This window comes from Macaca fascicularis, chromosome 4 (assembly GCF_037993035.2).
Source record: "Macaca fascicularis isolate 582-1 chromosome 4, T2T-MFA8v1.1".
Taxonomy (NCBI): Eukaryota; Metazoa; Chordata; class Mammalia; order Primates; family Cercopithecidae; genus Macaca; species Macaca fascicularis.
The window spans coordinates 40,955,792-40,977,847 of NC_088378.1; the positions used below are offsets into that span (position 1 = coordinate 40,955,792).

At 37.1% G+C, this 22,056-nt stretch overlaps 1 protein-coding gene across 2 annotated transcripts in view; it reads left to right on the forward strand.

Annotated features, from left to right (window-relative positions):
* PEX7 (peroxisomal biogenesis factor 7) overlaps positions 1–20,953 on the forward strand; it is a 93,067-nt gene extending 72,114 nt beyond the window's left edge. For both annotated transcript variants that reach the window (XM_005551940.5, XM_074037113.1), the window contains 2 exons: positions 2,038–2,137; positions 20,477–20,953. In XM_005551940.5, the coding sequence (XP_005551997.3) occupies positions 2,038–2,137; positions 20,477–20,545 (169 nt within the window). In that variant the 3' untranslated portion in view covers positions 20,546–20,953. The remainder of the gene's footprint in view (positions 1–2,037; positions 2,138–20,476) is intronic.
* Positions 20,954–22,056: the final 1,103 nt, after the last annotated feature.

Consider the following 22,056-nt stretch of genomic DNA (forward strand, 5'->3'; position numbering starts at 1 on the left):
TATCTTATCTCAGTGCAGCTTTGTCCTAAGCTGGCTCAAAACAACAGAAACTGCATTCCAGGAATTTATCAGGAGAGTATAAAATTCTCGTTGCTTTGTATTATCCTTATGTTCTAGAAGAAACCAATTTTTATGGTTTACATAAAGAATATTTAGTCTATCCATTCTGCTGAAATAAAATCTAAATTTCAAATGAAGTCAGAGAGTTAAATACCTGGATGACGTCAAATTGACTTTCCCTTAGACCCATTCTTTTAAACTGCCCTTTAGGGTGATGCCATTCACTCATAAGCAGCAGCTGGCAAAGCATCTGTATGTTTCCTCACAGATGCTGAGGATGTTCTTATTACATAAATGTTGGGTTTCTTGTCACTGAACTCCCAAGGGAGAATTTCCTTCTGAGCTTTCCAGGAACAATTTGGCTGTGGACACCAAGCATTTGGGTCTTGATTGTCTCCCTGTTTTCTTTGGCTGCTAGAAAGCTTAGCATCTTGAGGTCCTTCCCTGTCAAGGACATAGAACTTCATGGAATGTACCAATCTCATTGCAGATGCCATCTTACTTCCCTCCCCTTAATTTTCCTTTAACTCATTTTTTGCCATATTAAATGCCTATTTTTAAATCATTTTGAGTATTTTTTGGAACATGGTAGCCACATGCAAAATCATTTGATTATTGTTTCAAATAATGCAAATCAGTGAATAACCATGTTTTAGAAATGAAATTATAAAATTATATGTTTACTTTTGCTTCTCTAAACATTATCGAGATCCAGAAAATTAGATTTTGATATAATTCACTGTCTCTAGAATTCAAAGAAACAAATATGCAAAGACAGTGGAGACCACTATTAGGATTTCTGAGAATGTGTACAGCTTGTTCCCTCATTTGGTTGAACAGACAAATTTTCAAAAGTAAAGTCACTCTCCCCAAATATTTTGTAGATTTCAGTAATCTGATAAATGAGCTATTTATTCATTGTTTCTTTGGTACCCACACAGTGGATTATCCATAGCAACAACCCTTTTCAAAGCTTAATAGGGCCAACTCTGTATTTATTAGGGAAATAATACCGCCAGGTTAAACAAACTATGGCTCTTGGTTCTGTGAATTTACTCTCTTTCAACGGGATCTGTTAAACCTTCAGTGTGCCATGTTGTAGATCATTAGAGAAGCTGAATTAGGATATGACTCTATGATCCTGAAAGTGCCATTTTTATAGTGTGTTTAGAGTCAAATAAAAAAGATGATGAGCAAATAAAGCATTCGAAATAAAGTACTATGTTACGTATTGAAAACAGGGCCAAATTCTTGTCTGCACAGTACAAATGAGAGCTTGATTATGGTAAATATTACACTTTCAGTCTATGGAGGTTAAGTAGAATACATAATATTGGCTCAGGAAAATACATTTCTGTTTTTCTTGATTCTAGGAATTATATTGATGTGGAATCTGTAAGAAAGGCTATGCCTCAAAAAAGAAAAAAGATAATTTCAGAATTACAGAGATTTTCATAAGAGAACAGATTTTTTTCAAAGAATTCTAATTGCTATTGAAATTCAAATTAAGCCTAAGATCTTTCATGTCACTTGTTGAGAAATGAAGTCGTATTTAAAATCACAATTTGTTAACGTTCATTTAATTCAGTATCCTTATTTTACAGCCATGAATGCTTTTAGAAATTGCTACAAAAGCATACTGACTATCATCTCATGCCCTTGTGCAATATAAAAACATATTTTAAATTAAAACTTGTTAAGCTTCTGTCCTACCAGGTATACTAATGGGAGTAGAATAATCTTTTATAAGGGTAGATTGATGAATAATTAGGTTTTTTTTCTATATAATAGAATGGAGTACATTTTTTTTTTCTTATAGGATTTTTTATGTGGGGCTTAATAGTGGGGTTCTGTATTTATGAATTGGTTGAGCCTGTTTGGATAAAATCTTTGCTATGTCAAATATCTATTTTTTCTTAATATAAGTTTTTTGGTAGTTTTAGCATTTAAATTATTCCCTTTTGTTTATCTTCATAGATTCTGGAACTTTTCAAAGCCTGACTTTCTCCTTGAAACAGTGGAGCATCATACAGAGTTTACTTGTGGTTTAGACTTCAGTCTTCAGAGCCCCACTCAGGTAACAGATACAATCTCATGATATTCTCTTCTGCCCAAGTTCACAGCCAACTCTGTGTGGCATGCCTTGCTTTTATGAATAACGTTGTTGCCATTTTAGCTATATAAGTTTGTGTGTTTGAGCATTAAACTACTAGGGAATAAGAGGTATCAAGAAAGTTCCCATACCTTTCTCCTCTTGAAAGATTGATTTCTGTGAGAGAAAAAGGAACCTTCCCAGGAGGTATTATCCTAACATTTTGAAGACTATCTCTAGGCCTCTCCCAACAGAAAAGTGACAAGAGAAAGATGGAATACGGCAGGATTGTTGCCGCAGGTTGGCAGGAGTCAGGAGCATGTGGTCCTGACTCAGCCGTCCCACTAGGCAGTTGAGACCATGGGCAGGCAGGTCACTACCCTCTCAGGACTGTCGCCCTTGTCTCCACACCACATGTCGAACGGGAGCCTTCAGATGGAGAACAAGTAGAGGAGAATGTCTACTATTTAAGTTAATAAACAATATATTTCTCCCTTTTTGTTCTCTTGAGGACTTGAGAGTAGACACTTTGCACTTTAAATATCCCTCAGGTTTTTTTTTTTTAAAAAAAGCTTTTTCATTTTAGAAATTGTAAAGTCAAGTCAGAAACACTACAGTATGTTGAGTGATAAGGCCCTTTAAATACAGACTATGTTAAAGAACCAGCATGTCAGTGAAACACAACATTTGGAAATTCTAGAGCATGACTGTGGAATTGTGCTTTTATGATAACTTTCATAAGTTAAACAAAAAGAAAATCCCACTTCACATTAATGTATTCTGAAATTTAAATAAATATATAGGTTTTTCTTTTTTGAGGGGGTGCGGTAGGCAGAGTTTCACACTGTCACCCAGGCTGGAGTGCAGTGGGGCAATCTTGGCTCACTGCAACCTCGACCTCCCAGGTTCAAACAATTATCCCACCTCAGCCTCCTGAGTATCTGAAATTAAAGGCATGCACCACCACACCCAACTAATTTTTTTTTTTTTTTTTTTTTTTTTTTTGAGACGGAGTCTGGCTCTGTTGCCCAGGCTGGAGTGCAGTGGCCGGATCTCAGCTCACTGCAAGCCCCGCCTCCCGGGTTCACGCCATTCTCCTGCCTCAGCCTCCCGAGTAGCTGGGACTACAGGCGCCCGCCACCTCGCCCGGCTAATTTTTTTTTTGTATTTTAGTAGAGACGGGGTTTCACCGTGTTAGCCAGGATGGTCTCGATCTCCTGAACTCGTGATTCGCCCGTCTCGGCCTCCCAAAGTGCTGGGATTACAGGCTTGAGCCACCGCGCCCGGCCCACCCAACTAATTTTTAACTCCAGCCCAGGCTGGAGCACAGTGGTACAGTCTTGGCTCACTGCAACCTTCGCCTCCTGGGTTCAAGTGATTCTCCTGCCTCAGCCTCCCCAGTAGCTGGGATTACAGGCATATGTCACTGTACCCAGCTAACTTTTTATATTTTTAGTAGAGATGGGGTTTCACCATGTTGACCATGGCCAGGCTGGTCTCAAACTGCTAACCTCAAGTGATCCACCTGCTTTGGCCTCCCAAAGTGCTAGGATTACAGGCATGAACCACTGTGCCTGACCTAATCTTTGTATTTTTAGTAGAGATGGGGTTTCACCATGTTAGCCAGGCTGGTCTCAAACTCCTGACCTCAAGTGATTCACCCTTCTCAGCCTCTCAAAGTGCTGGGATTACAGGCATGAGCTCTCGGCCTGTGAGTTTTTCATTTTAGGAATTAAAGATGTAATTCTGAGTTTAAAAGATTTTCATTCGGTATTAGAAAGTTCCCATTAACATTAGAAATAATCATTTAAAATGACTTAATGTCATATAAGAAGAGAAAAACCTGAAATAGTGATGAGTGAAATGGCATTATTTTCAGCATAAATATAATGTGTTTCAGATGAACTAGTCCTTTTCTGATACATTTTTTATGGATGGTTTTTAGTAAAATGATTGTACCTGTTTTCTGTTTTAGTCTTAAAAAGTTATAGTGTACATACTGAAACATGGCACCCCCAAACAAAGGATCCTAAGTAAATATTCATTAAATCCTCATCCTTACGTATTTCTATTACCTGTCCTCTGTGAGCCCAGACTGGAACCTGTGGTAGCAGCTGCAGCGCCCTTTTCCTCAGCTGTGGTGCTTCCTCGCCCGGGTCTGAAGAATACCAAATGTTTTCTAAATCCTCCACACATAGTAGACCTACCTTATTAAAAGCAACTTTGTGATGAGAGGACTTAATCAGAGGACATACGTCCCTAAGTAATAGATTTTATTCAAATTAAGATGGTGATCTCATCCAGTATTTTATTTTTTTAATGTATCTAACATTAATACATTTTAAACACAAACATTTGAGTTGTGTATATTATTAATTTATATATATTTAAATGATAATTTGTAGTATTTTCATTATTTTTATATACAGAAAACTCAACAGTGTACATTTAATCCAGTTTAGTGGTAGGTTCTTTAGCCTTTGCCTTTTCCAGCTTGGCAGTGTGAGCCACAGACTTGGGACCAAGGACATTGACCCCCCGGTGACGGCAGATCTCATCATATCTGTCATTGCAATTGGTCCTGATAGCTTCCACCATCCTAACCGAAGCCCTTTTGTCTTCCGAGTTAATCTGTGTGAAGGTGACGGTGGTGCGGGTCATCCTGTGGACCAGTCTTGCCCTTTCCTTGACAGCGCAGTCAGGGACCCCCATTTTATGAGACAGGACAGGCAGGAAGACAGTCAGCTCAATGGGATCCACGTCATGTGCAGTCACCACCAGCTAAGCCGCCTTCTTCTCCACTAAGGTGGTGACGGTGTTAACCCCAGCTTGAAGGACAGGTGGTCTCTTAGTGGGGACTTTGCCCTTTGCAGCAGCTTTGCCAGCAGCTTTCTTCTCAGCCTGAGCCGAGTCTCTGCTGCTTCTCTTGCTTAGTCTCTGGTCTGTATTGTGGGCCAGCTTATGTCGTTAAGCAGCTGTTTGGTGGTCCCAGGGCCTGGGTGAACTGGTTCATCACAGGAGGCACTTCTAGGCTCCTGCAGAGGGTAGCTCTTTGCTGCTGCAGCCTGACATAGTGGGGCCATTTCACAAAATGGGTGAGGTCCCTTTGGGGCTGGATGTCCTGTCCAGTGTTAGAATTCTTAGGCCTTTTCTCAAACAGGGGATTCATCACTTTCTTGGCCTGTTGCTTCAAGACAGCAGGGACTGGGGCCACCGTCTTGCCCTTGGTCTTCTTTCAGCATCTTGGGCGACTGGAGGAGAGAGATAATTTGTATTTTTGCAGGCCACATCAAACTCCTTTCTAGGGGAGATATGAATCAAGTTCTACGTGTATCTCCAGATTTTTCCTTTCACTTATTTTGTCTGTTATAACGAACAACTCCCAGGACTTAGTGGCCTAAAACAACAATTTTATTTGCGCACAATTCTGTGAGTCAGCAATTTGGACCAGGCTTACCCTAGCAGTTCTTCTTTTGGTCTTTCCTGTGGCCACCCATGTGGTTCCAGCCATCTGGTGGCTTAACTAGGGCTGGGTAGTCTTAGGCCTTGTTCAGTGTGTCTGGTGGGTAGTGCTGGTTGTCTTCCAGGCCGTGTGTCTCTAGGTGTGCCCAGGTCTCTGCATTTAACAGTTGTGTGTTTCCAAGAGGGCAAGAGCAAAAGCCGTAAGTCATCTTGAGAACTGGACTTGGAAGCCACACAGCATTCCCTCTGTTGCAAAGCAAGTTGCGAGGCCAGCCCAGATTCAAAGAGTGGGAAATAGACTCTACCGCTTGATGGGAGGGCCTGTGAAGAATTGATAGTCACTTAAAATCTGCCACACTAACCTTTGTTGGTATAGTAGGTGGTTTAAGTTTTGTTTGTTTGTTTGTTTGTTTTGAGACGAAGTTTTGCTCTTGTTGCCCAAGCTGGAGTGCAATGGCACGATCTCCGCTCACTGCCACCTCCACCTCCTGGGTTCAAGCAGTTATCCTGCGTCAGCCTCCCGACTAGCTGGGATTACAGGCATGTGCCACCATGCCCAGCTAATTTTGTATTTTTAGTAAAGATAGGGTTTCGCCATGTTGACCAGGCTGGTCACAACCTCCTGACCTCAGGTGATCCACCCACCTCGGCCTCCCAAAGTGCTGTGATTACAGGCGTGAGCCACTGTGCCCAGCCAAGTTATTTTTAACATACTATATTTATCCTTTAGTCTCATAATGTGTCAGATTTACAGATTGTAAGTTAATTTTGCTCTTTGATCATATTTTATTCCCTTAGAAAGTATCTTTCTGTCACCTCTTAGTATCTTTCCATCTGCTTTCATATACCTATTGTCTCTTGTGATCTTAGCAGCTGTAGGACCTTGCTGATGTTACTTTAAGGCTCTGTGTTTTCATATATTCTCAGTCTTAAAAGAGATTTATCTGAGTTCTTCTGTGTATAATTCTGTTTCTTTTTAGCTTCTCCTTTCTTAGAGATCTGAGAAATGAGGTCAAGGGCATTCTTACATTACACCACCTTTCTTCTTAACAGAATGTAAGATCTTGTCTTTAAAAGTTTAAAACTTGACAAGTAAGTGTCTGGGGTCATTCTTTAAGGATAATTGCTGAGAAATGCTCTACGCCCTCTTTTGTTAAGCAGGCTGAAGGCATCGTTTTCTTTGATTTTTTTTTTTTTTCTAATCATGATTTGTACAGTTCTAACATTTTATCTTTTCTTTCTTATCCTTATTATTTCTAAATTGGATACTCTTTTTCTTTTTGTAAGTTTGTGATTCTAGACCTATAATATACCTATTTATATAATTAGAATTTCTGTATTATCTTTAGAATTCCTGACTTTGTGCTCTACAGTATCAATTCTGCTCTTCCGAATGCTCAGTGATGTTTAGTTTAGTATTTATAAGCTGGATACATGTTTACATGTCTTTATACATTCTTTTTGGGGCATATTTATTATTTTAATCTCTTTTAAAGTAAACGTTATCACTTTCAGATATCACTGCAGTATGTTTAATAAGCTTTAATGTTTTCCTCATGACAAAATTTTGGAAATTACATTTAGAAGAAAGAGAAAAGAGTACCTATAGTCTCCCCACTTAAGAAAGAATTTCTGTTATACCATATTATTATGTTTCTTTTAAAAGTCTGTTTTACCATATTATTATGTTTCTTACAATTAATTAAATGTAAATTTGTATTTTAAAATGCACATATTTTTAAGTGTACAGCTCAATTAGTTTTCCAGAAGTGACTACTCCTGTATAACCACTATCCACATTGAGATATGGAACATGGCTTGCATTCCAGAAGCCTCATCCCAAATCTGAACCCCTCCTTCTCAATGGTAGCTACCCTTCCAGTCTCTGTGTGTGTATTTTTCAAGTTTTTCAAAGTTTGGTTATACTACATATACAAGTTTACCTTCTGGGACTCCCAAAATGCTTGGTAAACAATCTTTTCTTTCTTTCTCTTTTTTTTTCATAGAGACAGGATCTTGCTATGTTGCCCCGTTTGGTCTAGAACTCCTGAACTCAAGCAGGTCTCCTTCCTCGGCCTCCAACGGACTGGCATTATAGGCATGAGCCACCATGCCCCACCTAACATAATCTTTAATTAGTGAATATCTGAATCTGTCCATGTTAGGAATATGTAGTTCCTATATAATGAGTTTTCTTTAAAATATTAATAGAGTAGAAGTAGTTTTGTATATTTTTGTTTTGTTTCAGTGTAAGATGATTAGATTTGGTTCTAATTTAAACTAGTTCTTTAGATGTATTTTTATTTTTAATTATTATTATTATTTGAGACAGGGTCTCACTGTGTCACCCAGGCTGGAATGCAGTGGTACGTCATGGCTCACTGTAACCTTAACTTCCTGGGTGCAAACGATCCTCCCACCTCAAGCCTCCACCCCCACCCTACCCTACTGAGTAGCTAGGACTACAGGTGTGCACCACTTTTTTAGTTTTTTACTTTTTTGTAGAGATGAGGTCTCACTGTGTTGCCCAGGCTGGTCTGGATCTCCTGGGCTCAAGTGATCCTCCCATCTCAGCCTCCCAGAGTACTGGGATTACAGGTATGAGCCACTGTGCCTGGTTAGGTATCATTTAAAAATTCAGCTCTTGTTTTGGTTCAAATCTCTATTTCCATAATCTTTGATATTAGGTTTAATGATTGACAATAGATAAAAGTATTTAAGAATTCTCTAATGAGTTTGAAAAATTGGATATTAGAAGATGGCAAGCATTATTGGTAGTTAGGATATTTGTGTCCTGTTCACCTTTTATGTCAGGTGATATTTTCTGCGTCTGTCACAGACTAGCTTTAGAGTTAAAAAGAACAAGTGCCAGAAACAGTCAGTGTCCTCAGGCATTAGTCTCTGCTGTTTCCTCATTGATGCTTTCATAATTGTGTAATTTTTTAGCTTACAATGATATAACAAGTCCTCGTTGTTTTCCCCAAGCCATAAAACATTTCCCAGGTCCAGCTCTGTAGGATATCAGTGTGCTCCTTAGATGGATGGTATTAGGCTGTGTCTGCTACCCTCTGCACTGCATAGACACCCTGATATGGTTTGGCTGTGTCCCCATCCAGATCTCACCTTGAATTGTAACTCCCACAATTCCCACATGTCATGGAAGGAACCCAGAGGGAGGTGATTGAATTATGGGGGCAGGTCTTTCCTGCACTGTTCTCATGATAGTGAATGAGTCTCATGAGATCTGATGGTTCTATAAGGGGGAGTTGCCCTGCACAAGCCCTTTTTTTTTTTTTTTTTTTTTCACTGCTGCCATCCATGTAAGACATGACATGCTCCTCCTTGTCTTCTGCCATGATTGTGAGGCCTCCCCAGCCATGTGGAACTGTAAGTCCATAAAACCTCTTTTTCTTCCCATTCTCAGGTATGTCTTTATCAGCAGCGTGAAAATGGACTAATACATACCCCTTGCAATTATAGCATCCCATTACTGTTGACATCTGCCTCTGAGCTTCCATTTCTGAATCACTCACTTTCCTATTCAATTTCCTTTCTCTTGATTATGAAGCATTGCTTCTAAAAACCCACCAAACATACTGACTAGGCACACTTCAAATAGCTTTTTAAAAAAACTTCATTTGGGCTCTTGGTCCTACTCAACTTACCTTTGAAGTCTTTCTGATTTTACCTTTGAAGTCTTTTTGATTTTTTTAGCCCATTCTCCACTGTATCTTTCCTCAACCTTTTTCAGTGTCAGTATCTGGACTTTTGACCTTATGTTCTACTTACTGTTAAAAGAAAGTTCCCAGGAATGAGCATCTTCTTCCGTCTCTGTCACCCCAAAATGTTTCCATGTTATCTCTGTTTTTTTTCCCATCCTTCCAGTGGGTTTCTAATTTTCTCACTGGTTCCCTCATCCACACCTTTGCTTCTTCCCTTACCCACTGTTTTTAGATCTTCAATCGGTTCTTCTGTTTTCAAAGCTCTATGGGGCTTACCCCACTGTCCTGTCTCACTATCAGTAAGTTCTATTTCTCTTCTATTATTAAATATCTAGAATTAGTAGATTGACCTCTTGCTTTTAGTTTCTCAGAATCTACACTCTCTTTTAAACCTGTCTTCCTTTCATCATTCAATTGAAGTTAAGCCCAAAAAGATCACCAGTAAACTCCTGAAAACCAAATTAGCCTTTTTTCCGACTTTTTTCTTATTTAGCCATTGAAAAAAATCTTCCTGTCCTATTTTTTCAATGCTATACCATGCTGACCTCTTCTTCCTTACCTCTTGCTAAATATCTTCATCACCATCCTTCCAAAAGTAGATGTTCTCCAATATTCAATCTTAGCCCTTTTACTTTGGTGCAACTTCTCCTTGAAGCTGTCATATAATTCTATGCTAGGATACTTGCCCTGTGTATCCAGCGGACTTTACTGTGAGATCTGAGTAGATGTCATGCTTTTCCTTCAGTATTCCTAACCTGGTCAATTGATTGCATTTTGGGGCCATACGAGAGATCTGGGAAGTCATCCTAGTTTTCCTGTCTCTTCACACTTCCTAAATTCAACTTGGTATCGAGTTTATGAGTTATTTCTCACCAATATCTCTGAAATCCAGACAATGCCTTTCTATCTCCAGTGCCTTAGATGAGCACTTATTTGTACCTTTACCATGGATTACTGCAACAATCTCAAAGCTAGTCTCTGAGCTGTTTCCATTATCCCATTGATTCTCCATGTTGCCTCGAGAGAGAGGTTTCCATAATGCAAATCTGATTTTGTTAGTGCTTGACCTGAAACACATTAAAGATAGGAGCAAGATGAGAACTGCCACCATCACCACTGTAAATTAACATGGTTCTAAAAATTGTGTGGCCAGTTAGAAATAGGAGAAAACAAAATAGAATATAAATTTTTTAAAGGTAGAACATTTTATTGTCATTTGTAATTCATATGATTGTCAAATTGAATAAGTATTAAATATATCAACTTTAAACCTATTAAAAATAATGAGAGTCCAATGAGAAAGTCAGTTAAAATAAATATATAACCTTGAATACCCTACAGATATAACAATTACCAGTTAGAAAATAAAATGGGAAAAATCACTTTTACATGGCAACAACTGTGTATGTGTGTGCGTGCATGTGTGTGTGTGTATGGGTGTAGGATTCCTAAAGAATAAAAATTAAAAATATACAGGACTCTAGATTAAGAAGATTATGTAACTTTGCTAGGAGACCTTTGAAAAAAGACTGGAATAAATGGACAGACATATCATGTTCCTGCAACAGAATACATTTTTCCTATTGCTGTCCCTTTTTTAAGGCATTTGTCATCCAATACAGATGCTACTATATTTGCCTCCTAACCTGTCTTTCTCTTTTTAGAATTCATGGTTAATCACTCCTGTGATGCTTTTAAACTACTCTGACCATTAACCTCCTGCCATACTATTAAATACTAGTTTTAATTTGCAAATTAATCCAGTTAAATTGTCATTTTTATCACTGTCATCTTTGCTCAGAAACCTTCAAGAGGAAGCCCATTCATGCCCTTCAGTGTAGAGTCTGAACTTTTAATCTTGCTTTCAGGATTCAATATAATCTGTTTTCCTTTTCAATTTTAGTTCTCACCATCCTGTGTAATCCTCTATTGCAGAACAATTACATTTTGTTATTCGTCATATCCCTGTTTTTTACCCGTTTCTCTTGCTCTCCTCCACCTCTGCCTATGGAAATTATTTCTGCCTTTTTGACTCCAGAATTAAATTCTTCTCTTCCTTCTCTCCTCCTCTTCTTTTCTTCTCTGCTTCAGTAAATATTTTGTGTCAGCTAAATATCTTGAGTGCCCGGAGACACACAGAGGATTAATGTCAACTACCTGATACGTATATGCTAAATAGCTATTGAATGAATTAATGAAAAGGATTTTTTTAGTTTATTGATCAACTCTTTTCTTGCTTTTGCATGAACTCCATAATGATTATCATGTTCTCTCCTGTAGTCACTTTCTATTGTAAGCTGGTTGAGTAAGTAAAACATGTTTCTTCCTTTAGTCCCAAGTTTAATATACTGCAATATAATGTCTTGGCTGCTTTTTCAAAATGTAGAGTTAACTGTGATTTTTTTTTCATTCTGTGTCTTTCTGCCTGTTTCTATTATTCATTTTTGCTAAAGAGGCCATGTGTCATAAAGATAATTACAGTAGATTGAACAAGTTTCCCAAGGGCAAAAGCAATTGTCCACGAAATTGAGAAAAAAAAGGGTATAATGATAAATAGGAAATGGAAAACTTCTTAATAAAGTAAAGCTCCTAATGAGTCAGTTGGAATTCTAATTATTAACAATCACATTAAATCATTTGAGATAAGTTACCTTATCAGTTGCATGTGTAAACATTTTAATAAAGTGGAGGGAATTGATACAATTAAGGGATATAAATTCATTTTCTAAATTTTACATGTATTTAAAGGGTCATATTTCCATTTTAATGTTTTCTTCTCTAAAATCCATATTTATGAGACCATTATTATTGAAGATGTTCTATAATACATGTGATTTGATCCACCACTGGTAAATTTTTATTATAGTCTCCTTAGTGAATGCATGTTTCTTTACTATTTTTGGATTTATGTAGCATTTAGTCTGGTATTTTACACATAGGAAATGCTGAAATACTGGTTTAATACAGTTGTTCTCTGGCGTTCCATGCATGAAGATGTCTTAATGTATATGCCATACATACCAATTAATAGGCTTTATTGACATAAAATAAATTTCTGTTCAGTTTTTCAAGCTTTATTATATGTTTCGAAGAAACTGAAATATTAGTTCAAAGCAAGTAATTCATATTTCTGATTAGTGTGCTTGTTCTTTTAACAGAAATACCTATTTTGCTGTATTAAAGTGAAAATGAAATAATTAAAAATAGAACTTATATGGCATCTTACCCTATTGGTTTAGTTTTTTTTTTACTACCCTAGTAGATAGCATCTTTTAAAATAATAACGAAGATTGATTCTCTCTTCAAATTTTACATTAAGTAAAAAAATACAACATTTTGACAAACCATTTTTTCCCATAATGTCAGTAATTTTAATTCTGACTTTTGATGAAAAGATTAGCATGTTGATCTTAGCTTAAAGGAAATTCAGAAGGGCATAGGGATGAAATGTACCACAGTGGGGGCTTGTGAGTAAAGGAATACATTTTCCACTTGCATATCCTTGGACAGAAGCAGTAGAGCCTGGAGGCCCCTGCCCTTGAGTGTCCACATGCACACTCATACTGTAAGGGAAGAGGGTCAAACAAGAGATGCCACAGCCTTCAAAAAACCCTAGATGGGATTCAGAAAAAAACTGCCTCTCGAAAGATTGAGTTTCATCAGAGGAGTTATAATGCAATTATAACTTTTAAATTGCCTGAAAACTAAAACTTTCAGTTCTTTACTTACCCTGATGTATCCCACTGCCTAAAACATTTTCCTTTTTTCCATTGTGCCACTGTCCCAAAAACAGCAACAAATGCTGTCTGGCCGGCTCCTCCGTTAAGCCTCAGCTTGGATATTACTTCCACCTGAAAGCAGGCACTTCCCTCACATTCGATGATAATGGCCCCTTGCCTACTTTTATGAGACCCCGTAATTCCTCTATCATTGTACATACTACTCTACAGTATAGGTCTCTCTTTGCTTACCTGTCTCTCCATTACAATCAAGATCTGTGGAGCCAGAGACCAGGACCCTTGTATTTATTGTCATAACCTGTACATACTTCTGACACAGAGGAGGTTCTTAATAAGTTCTCATTGAAAAAATGGATGAATAGATAAATATACATAAATTATCTTTTAGATAGCTTTGTAATGCTGAGGAATATTTAACAAACAGTTCTTAAGACACAAAGGAAAGCTCCCTGTGAAACTTTTCTAAATATTCCTGAAATTAAAAGCAAACAAACAAAATATATATCCTCCAAATCCCATAAAACTTGTTGTTTTTACCCATATCTCTGAACTCACACCTAATTGGATGCTTTTTATTATGTGAGAGGCTCTCTCTACTCAACAAAATCTTGTAGAAAACTATGGCTCATACATGGATTCATTTAGTCAACAAGCATCTATCAAAGGTTTACTGTATATAGAAAACAAGGAATATAGATTTACAGATTTAATCAAGATACAATCCCTGACTCTAAAAAAAAAAATTATCTTGAGTTTTAGTTTTTATAAACATACATGAATGTTACTAGAAAACAGATACTATATTACTCAGCATGCTTTTGCCTCCTTGTTCATTGTTATAAAGCATAGAGCCTAAGTTATTTTGCCAGTATTAAGATGTGCTCAGCTCTGATGCCTGAAATCTTTTGCTCCATTCATTCCCTTTAGAACAGATTTTGTTATTTGGAGTTGGCTTTTTTTAAAAAATCTTTATTTGGCTTTCTGTGGTTTAATCTGTAAACCATATCAGCCCATTTAGAACTTAGCAGGATACAAATCTCAAGGAAAGTAAATAAAAATATTGTGATTAACCATAGTTTAAATGATTAATAAAATTTTCTCATGCCTTTCAATAGAAATTCTGGATACTGGCTTATGTAGAGTAGGACCAGGAAGCTACATAAACTTTTGATTTAGGGATGCTTCAGGGAGGACTTTGGTTTTTGTTTAAAGATAGTTCAATCATGTTTCCTCTTAGTCCTCCTCCCAATTCTGTCTCCTCCTATTTCATATTAACCTATCAGATTTGAAACTTAAACTTTAAATAAAAATGTAAAAATATGGCACAAGGTGTTTTCCGTTGTGTTAGTGGCATATTCTTATTCTTTCTCCTCGGGAAAGGAAGAGAATTATTCCTTAAGAATATTTGAATCCTGCCAAGTTTTGAATTTCTTTTAATCAACAACAGAAAATTCCTGCACAAGTCCCCCATCTTAGTTCACATGACAGAAACCCAGTTAAAAAATTGATACATGTTACACTGTTTCTCAGCGGTCCCCAGTCCTAGCTGAGTGTTAGAAAGGGCCACAGACGATTACAATGCCCAGCTGAAGAATTCTCTGGATTCATGTTTGGGGTCAGGATACTTTTACATCCTCTCATGAGCTGGTAAATTGATCCCTGAAGAAAATTATGGATTCTCTCTCCCTTGCCACCAGAATGTAAATATACACAAAATGTTGTATGTATGGACTTTCTGAAGCCTATCTGTGGACCTTGGCTTCAAGACCCCAGCCTGTGTCAGCCCAAAGTGGAGCTAGTGATGCTGATCCCAGGACCCCACTTTGAAGCCTGAGGCTAGGGAGATGGGGACCAGTCTGTGTGACCTCCAGGTGATTCTCATGCACACTAAAGCTTGAGAACCACCGTCTTCCAGAAGTGCCTCCAGTAAACTATAGTTTAATGTCTGCCTTTGGCCTACAGGAGAGTTGAGATGTTTTTACTGCCTTGTGAAGAAAGATGTATTTTTTATAAAGCCACTCTTTTGGCACTGAATAATTTTTGTAATGGGGGCATGTTATGTATTTCTCTTATAGTCAAGTACTAGGAAAAACTTTTATATCCTCTGATGAGCTGGTAAATTGATCATATCAGTATATCTTATATTATTGTTTGCGTTTAATTTCATGTCCAATTTTAGCAACTATTCTCAGCCTCTTTTTTAAATATAATTATGTATCCGTTTTCCCCATTTAATAATGTTTGTTCTGTTAATGAAGTGATTTTTCTGTTACTCACTATGTATGTCCTATAAGAAAGCAAGAGTTACGATGTTTCATTGAAATAATGGTTACCCCCTTGACACAGTAAACTGAATCCCTGTGTGTGGCCATGTTAAAGGATAATTTTCAAAATGGTGACATGACTCTCATAGTATGAACATGTGTCAAAGATTTTATTTAACTCATTTATGTAACGCATGTAAGATTTGACAGCTAACTTAAAGGAATCATTGAGTGCTGAAATGAATTTACTAATAGGTGCAGAACTGGACGGTATCCACAGGGCAATAAGACTTAAGGTTTGGAGTCATCTCTTGCAGGGGGTAAGCGGGGGCATCAGTTGCATCTCTACAGGACAGGATTCCCTTGCAACTTTTATGAATGGGAATCGTTTGCATTGCTATCTGTTTTCTATAATTTACAGAGTTCTAAAGTAATCTAGTCAGAAAGTGAAACGCACAGAGCTCTGGAGAAACAGGTAACCCATATGGTCCCTAAGACAATGCCAGCCTCCCACTGAAAGGATACTTAGTCATCTTTTTTTCTGATTTCAATCATTCACAGTTTTTCTCATAGCAAGATAATGGGCAAATAAGTGGGGTTCTCATATATGGGACTGAAACTGAGAAAGATAATCTTGGGTAAGTAGAAAAGGAGATTCCTATCATCATCTTTCTCATTCTGTGTCCTGAGTCTGGCTTTGAAGGAGTCTTCATGGCCAGGCATGCATTTCTGGGGATGGAAGGGGAAGCTTTTGTTATGAGGAAGCAGGTCGGGAGCCAGGAAAGATGCCTCTCTGTTTGACAAGCTAAAGAATGAGTGTATCTCATCCTATAAAGCAGATTATGTCTTTTCATGCCATTTTCTTTACTTGTTTTTTCTGTTTGTTAACACTTTTTTTTTTTAGTAAAGTCTTTTTTTAATATGTGTCTTTTTGTTAGCCCTTATTTTTAGTACAGTCTTTTTAAAATGTCTCTTAGGCTGACCACAGATAGGTACCATGGGGCATTAAGAAAGAACCCTGTGTTTACTTTCAGTTCTAGAATTAGAGGGGAAGTAGTGCTACCAGAAGCCATTGCAGTGGTGGTGATGATTAATAAGAGGTCCCCTGGGGACCACATGGCACAGCAGTTTTTTCTTACCAGGAAGTTCCTACATGGCATCCTTGGAGAATCTGGAGCCTCTTTGTTTGTTAGTAAAGTGCTTTTTTCTTACCTTATTATTATTTTCTTTATTGTTAGTTTGCTTAAATTTGTAGAACCAGATAGGGTTTAATTAACAAATAGAGAAATACTATTTTCATCAATTTGAATTAATCTATTCCTAATTCTGTATCATTGCAGTTTTACATCTATCTTAATCCAATTAAGTATAGATTTATGAACATTTGCTGAATCAGTGGCCTTAATATTTGGTAGTTATTATAAGTCCTGAGTAAATAAGAAGCTGGATTGAAGAGTGCTGAATAAGGTTTCAGAAACATAATTTATAGATACCTTGCACCAGAAACCTAAGTCTTATTTATCTGATTCTTTTCTCTCCAGCAGTGGATGTTTAACTTGTGGAAAGGCCCAGCACGTGAAAAAAAATAAGCATAGATGAGACGGTTAATTTAACATAATGATCTTTGTGTCCTCTGGTATAAAAACTGAAAACTGGTATAAAACTGGTATAAAACATTATTAGGCAAATAATGGTTTTCAGTGTGCCTTTTCTACGAGGCACTGTTTTTAGTGGATACATTCAACAAGTTTAGGTTCTGGTTGTAGCTCTGCTACTCTAGTGTGAACACGAGGACAGAGTTAATCTCTGAAATTTTAATCGATAAGATTAATTTGTTGAGCTAATATTCATTGAGTTATGTTCTAAGAAGACATGGTCCATGCCCTGAAAGAGCTGAAGACAACTCTTTGTCTTCAGTCAGTAAAATAAGTACAATCAAGTATTATGGGTACGATGAAGTATTATGAGTACACCTCATAGAGGTGATGCCTAAACTGATTTTTTTAAAGAAGAGACATCTCTGGCAGAGCAAGGCAAAGGGGACAGAGGAGCAGACAGAAAGGGAGGGAGAAGAGGAGTTATTAAAGGGAAGGGATCAGTAAAGGAACAAGAGCATCAAGAGGCAGAAGCAGCATGCTTGGATTTGAGGTGTGATCCTGGTGCAATGAGAAATGAAGTGAGAACAACCAGATTTTGAAGAGTGTGGTTTTAAAATGTAAACATTTGACTGAAAAGTCTATAACGCTCTCTGTAACTTGGATTGTGATCTCAGAATATTGCTAGTGAATGATAAGGAGCTAATATTACTCTGATTAGTTTGAATGGTTCTTGTATTCAAAGTTAGTGATAGCCAAGAAATTATATTAGTCAAAACGAGGGTTCTGTTGTGTAATTTTCAACCTTTGTAATAACCATGAAAGGCTGGGAAATGGAGTGCAAATACTTTTGGTCAAAAGTACTCTCTTCCTACTTCATCTTTCATTTTACTGCCTACCTTGTTTCTTTTCTTCTTTTTTTTTATTGTGGAAATTTTTGAAAACATACAAAGTAACAGAATCGGATAATGAACTTCATTACTTAGCTTGAGCAACTATCAACATTCTTATTTATTCCTGTACTCTCACCCATCCTTTAGTTATTATCGCTAACATTATTTTTACTATTTTTAGGTATAATTAACATATATTGAAATTTACAAGTCTTAGATATACATTTTTGACAAATAGATGTGCCTGTGAAATTCACATCATCCCAGTTATTTGATCTTTCCCCCAGTTTCCTTTTTACCCCTTTCCAATCTCCCCTATCCCCACCCTTCCCTCCAGGTGAGAAGAGTAACATTGTTCTGATTTTTTGTTTGTTTGTTTATTTACCTTAGATGAGCTTTGCCTGTCTTAAAATTCTACAAGGAACTCTTCTGTATGTCCTCACTTGTTTCTGGCCTCTTACCTGTGAGCTTCATCCATGGTACTGAGCCTGTTAGCAGTTCTTCCCTTTGTTTTGCTGAGCACATTCTGTTGTATGAATTTACTACAATTTGTTATCGATTCTTTTGTTAGTGAGTATTTTGGTTGTTTTCCCTTTTTTTTTTTTTTTTTTTCCCCTCTAAGACAGAGTCTCACTCTGTCACCCAGGCTGGAGTGTAGTGGCACAATCTCAGCTCACTGCAGCCTCTGCCAGTTTCAAGCAATTCTCCCATCTTAGCATCCCTAGTAGCTGGGATTACAGGCATGCACCACCATACCCAGCTCATTTTATGTATTTTTAGTAGAGGCGGGGTTTCACCATGCTGCCCAGGCTGGTCTCGAACTCCTGACCTCAGGTGATCCACCTGCCTCAGCCTCCCAAAATGCTGGGATTACAGGTATTAACCGCTGCGCCCAGCCTTGTTTTCGATTTTTTGCTATTGTGAATGAAGTTGCTGTGAACATTCCTGTATACATTGTTTTGCAAATATATGTTTTCATTTTTCTTGGACAAATATCTGGGAGTGGAATTACTGGGTCAAAAGATAGGTATGTGTTTAACTTGGTAAGAAATGGCCAAATTGTTTTCCGAAATGGTGGTACCATGTGCATCCCTACCAGCAATCTATGCGATCATAGCTGTTCCATATCCCTGCTGACATTTGGTGTTGTCAATCTTTAATTTTAGCCATAATGTGAGTATATGGTGGTATCTCATTGTTACTTTTATTTGCATTTCCCTAATCCCTAATGATGTTGAGCACTTTTTTATGTGCGTACTTTTGCCCATCATTTTTAATTAGATTGTCTTTTATTATTGAGTTGTATTTGTTCTTTATATATTCTGGATACAAGTTATTTGTCAGGTGTATATTTTATTAATCTTTTATTTAACTGTGTCTTGCCTGTTCATTTTCTTAACAGTGTCTTTTGATGAGCAAAAGTTTTATTTTTGATTGAGAGTAACTTACCAAATTTTTGTGATTATTACTTTTTGTATCCCTAAGAAATCTTTACTTACCTCTGTATTGAGAATATATTTTCCTATTTTTTTTCCTAAAAGTGTTATACTGTTTGCTTTTATATTTAGGTCTGTGGTCCATCTCAAATTCATTTTTATGTGCAAAGTTGGGGTCAGGATTCACTTTTTTCCCTATGGATATTCAGTTGTTCTACCACCATTTATTGAAAAGACTTTTCCTTTTGTCTTTAATTGTTTTGGTACCTTTGTTGAAAGCCATTTGTCCTAGTGTGGGGCCTATTCCTGAACTCTGTTCTCTTCCTTTGGTCTACTTGTCTTTATCCTAATCCTGCACAGTCTTGATTACAGTAGTTTCATGCTGAGTCTGTAAGTCAGCTAGAGTAAGTAGTGCAGCTTTGTTGTTTCGTTTCAAGATTCTTTCGGCTAAGTCCTGGCATTTCCACATAAATTTTAAAAATTGCCTCATCCATTTCTATTAAAAAATGAGTATATAGAAATACAATTCATTTTCATGTATTAATTTTATACCTGGAGACATTGCTACACTAAGTTTTTAATGCATAGTTCCTGAACACCCTGGACTTTCTTCCCTTCATGTTTTCCTGTGGCTTTGTAGATGTAAATGTCCTTGTCTTTTGTGTCTGCCTCCTACAGAGGTCCGGTGGGAATGCCATGGCATTGTGAAGTTGTCTTACACTGTCCCAGCTAGAGTCATATAGTCCCCCTAAGAGTCTCTGTTAGTGCACCTTCCACAGTCAGTCTCGAATGAGCCATTTTTTGAAGGCAAGAGCTTTACTTTATCTTCCTCTCCATCCCCACAATATTGAGCACAGCATCTTGTTCACAGTCTGGAACGTATCTTTTCAACATTTCTCTCAGATGGTAGGGAATTATGTAGTTGTTGGGTGGAGTGAAGGTGGGGGACATTCTTATAGGAAACCTCAATCAAATGGAATATACCAATTGGAATATACTCAATCAATTGGAATCATTTGGAATACCCTGAGGTATATCCTAAAAAGGGAATATAGGCTTTTTATCAAAAACTTAGCCCTATGTTTTTCCTGTTCAAAAATATGTTTACTAGTGGATGATTTACGACACTCTAAATGACTTGGGTTTTTGCTGCCAATTTTGAATTTTTGTACATCTAAATACATTTCTTCTTACTTCATTTTTGTTTTCTAGGTGGCTGACTGTTCTTGGGATGAAACAATAAAGATCTATGACCCTGCTTGTCTTACTATTCCTGCTTGAGATACACTACTCTGGTCAGAAACAGAGGATGTTGGCTGAAGAACTGCCTAACAGCAAATAAATTAACTATGGAAAACATAGACATTATGCTTTTATATGCTATTCAGATTTCAACTCTTTCCAGTTTATCAGTTTTGAGGGAGCTGATAAAGGCTTTGGCTCACTCATTAAGCCTGACACATAAGCCATATTTCTTAAAATTCTAAGAAATAATTAATATTATGGTGTATCTTATAATATCTATTAAAATGTAGTCTCTGGGTCATAAAATGGATTAAAATATGGGATCTCAGTAGGTTATACTTGTATAGATAGTGATATATTTCATTTTTAATTTGTCATTTTTGATGTAAAATACAATCACTGTTGTGATAAATAAACTATATCTGTTGATCATTTATCATTTTATGACTTCCCCAAAAAGACTGCTCTTTCTAATACATTGTATATGTGAATACAGTATTATATGTAATATAGATATATCTGTGGTTCAGTAACAGGACACTAGAATATATTTATTCTTTTATTTAGTAGCTGTTTATTGAGCATCTACTCAGTGCTTGACACATAGACTGAGTGAGATTCTCTCAGGGACTGGTGCCATGTTTTTAAGAACATGGAATGCTATGAGCTAAGAGCTTACTTTTTTTTTTTTTTTTAGCATTTATTCACATATTTTTAGATATTATACTTATGACTCTATAATTTTGTCTTCCTACTTCTCTAATATCAAAAATTTTTTAAACTGTCAATTGAACACAAAGTTTTAGGTCCTACTAAGGCTTCTAGCTATTGCCCTTGAAACCAGGCCTAAGTACCGCTATTATGCTCCTTGCCACCTCCCTAAGGTTTCTTGAAAAGCTCTAGGTGCAGATGAACTGGGGAAAAAAAAAAAAAAAAAAAAAGTACGTTAAAGGGGAAAAATCAAACTACTTTGCATAACACTTATATTTCCTATATAATATTAAGATATACTATAAGTGGTAAAGATTATAATTCTTAAGTTCTTTTTAAAGAACAAAATGTGCTCATAATAACCAGAGCAAAAATAAACTAAAATATATATATATTGCCTTTATAAATTTGCTTGTTTACTTCTTGCAGAAAAAATTTAAGACAGCTTAAGATATAAAAGCAAAACAGCATAAATTAAGAAGTGGAACCAGAGAGAGAAAGTGGAGCCAGGAGTGGGGCTTCAGTATACATACCTCAAAGTCCTGGAAAGTTACTACTGACTGGGCCAAAGATTTACCGCTAAGGTTTCTAGCCTCATAAATGGGAAATCTGATCAGCTACACAGTTCAGTGCCTATAGCCTAGAGGGCAGACTCTGTCCTTGTGCCAGGCTTGGCCCTAGCACCCTGCCTGGCTCAGGCAACAGAAGGGGCTCAGCAACTGTTAGTTAAATGAATGAATGGTCTCAGGGAAAATACAGCTCTTTTTGGTTGTTTTTTTCTTTTTTTTTTTCTGTTCTTTGAGAATGGAGCCTCACTATGTTGCCCAAAATTGGTC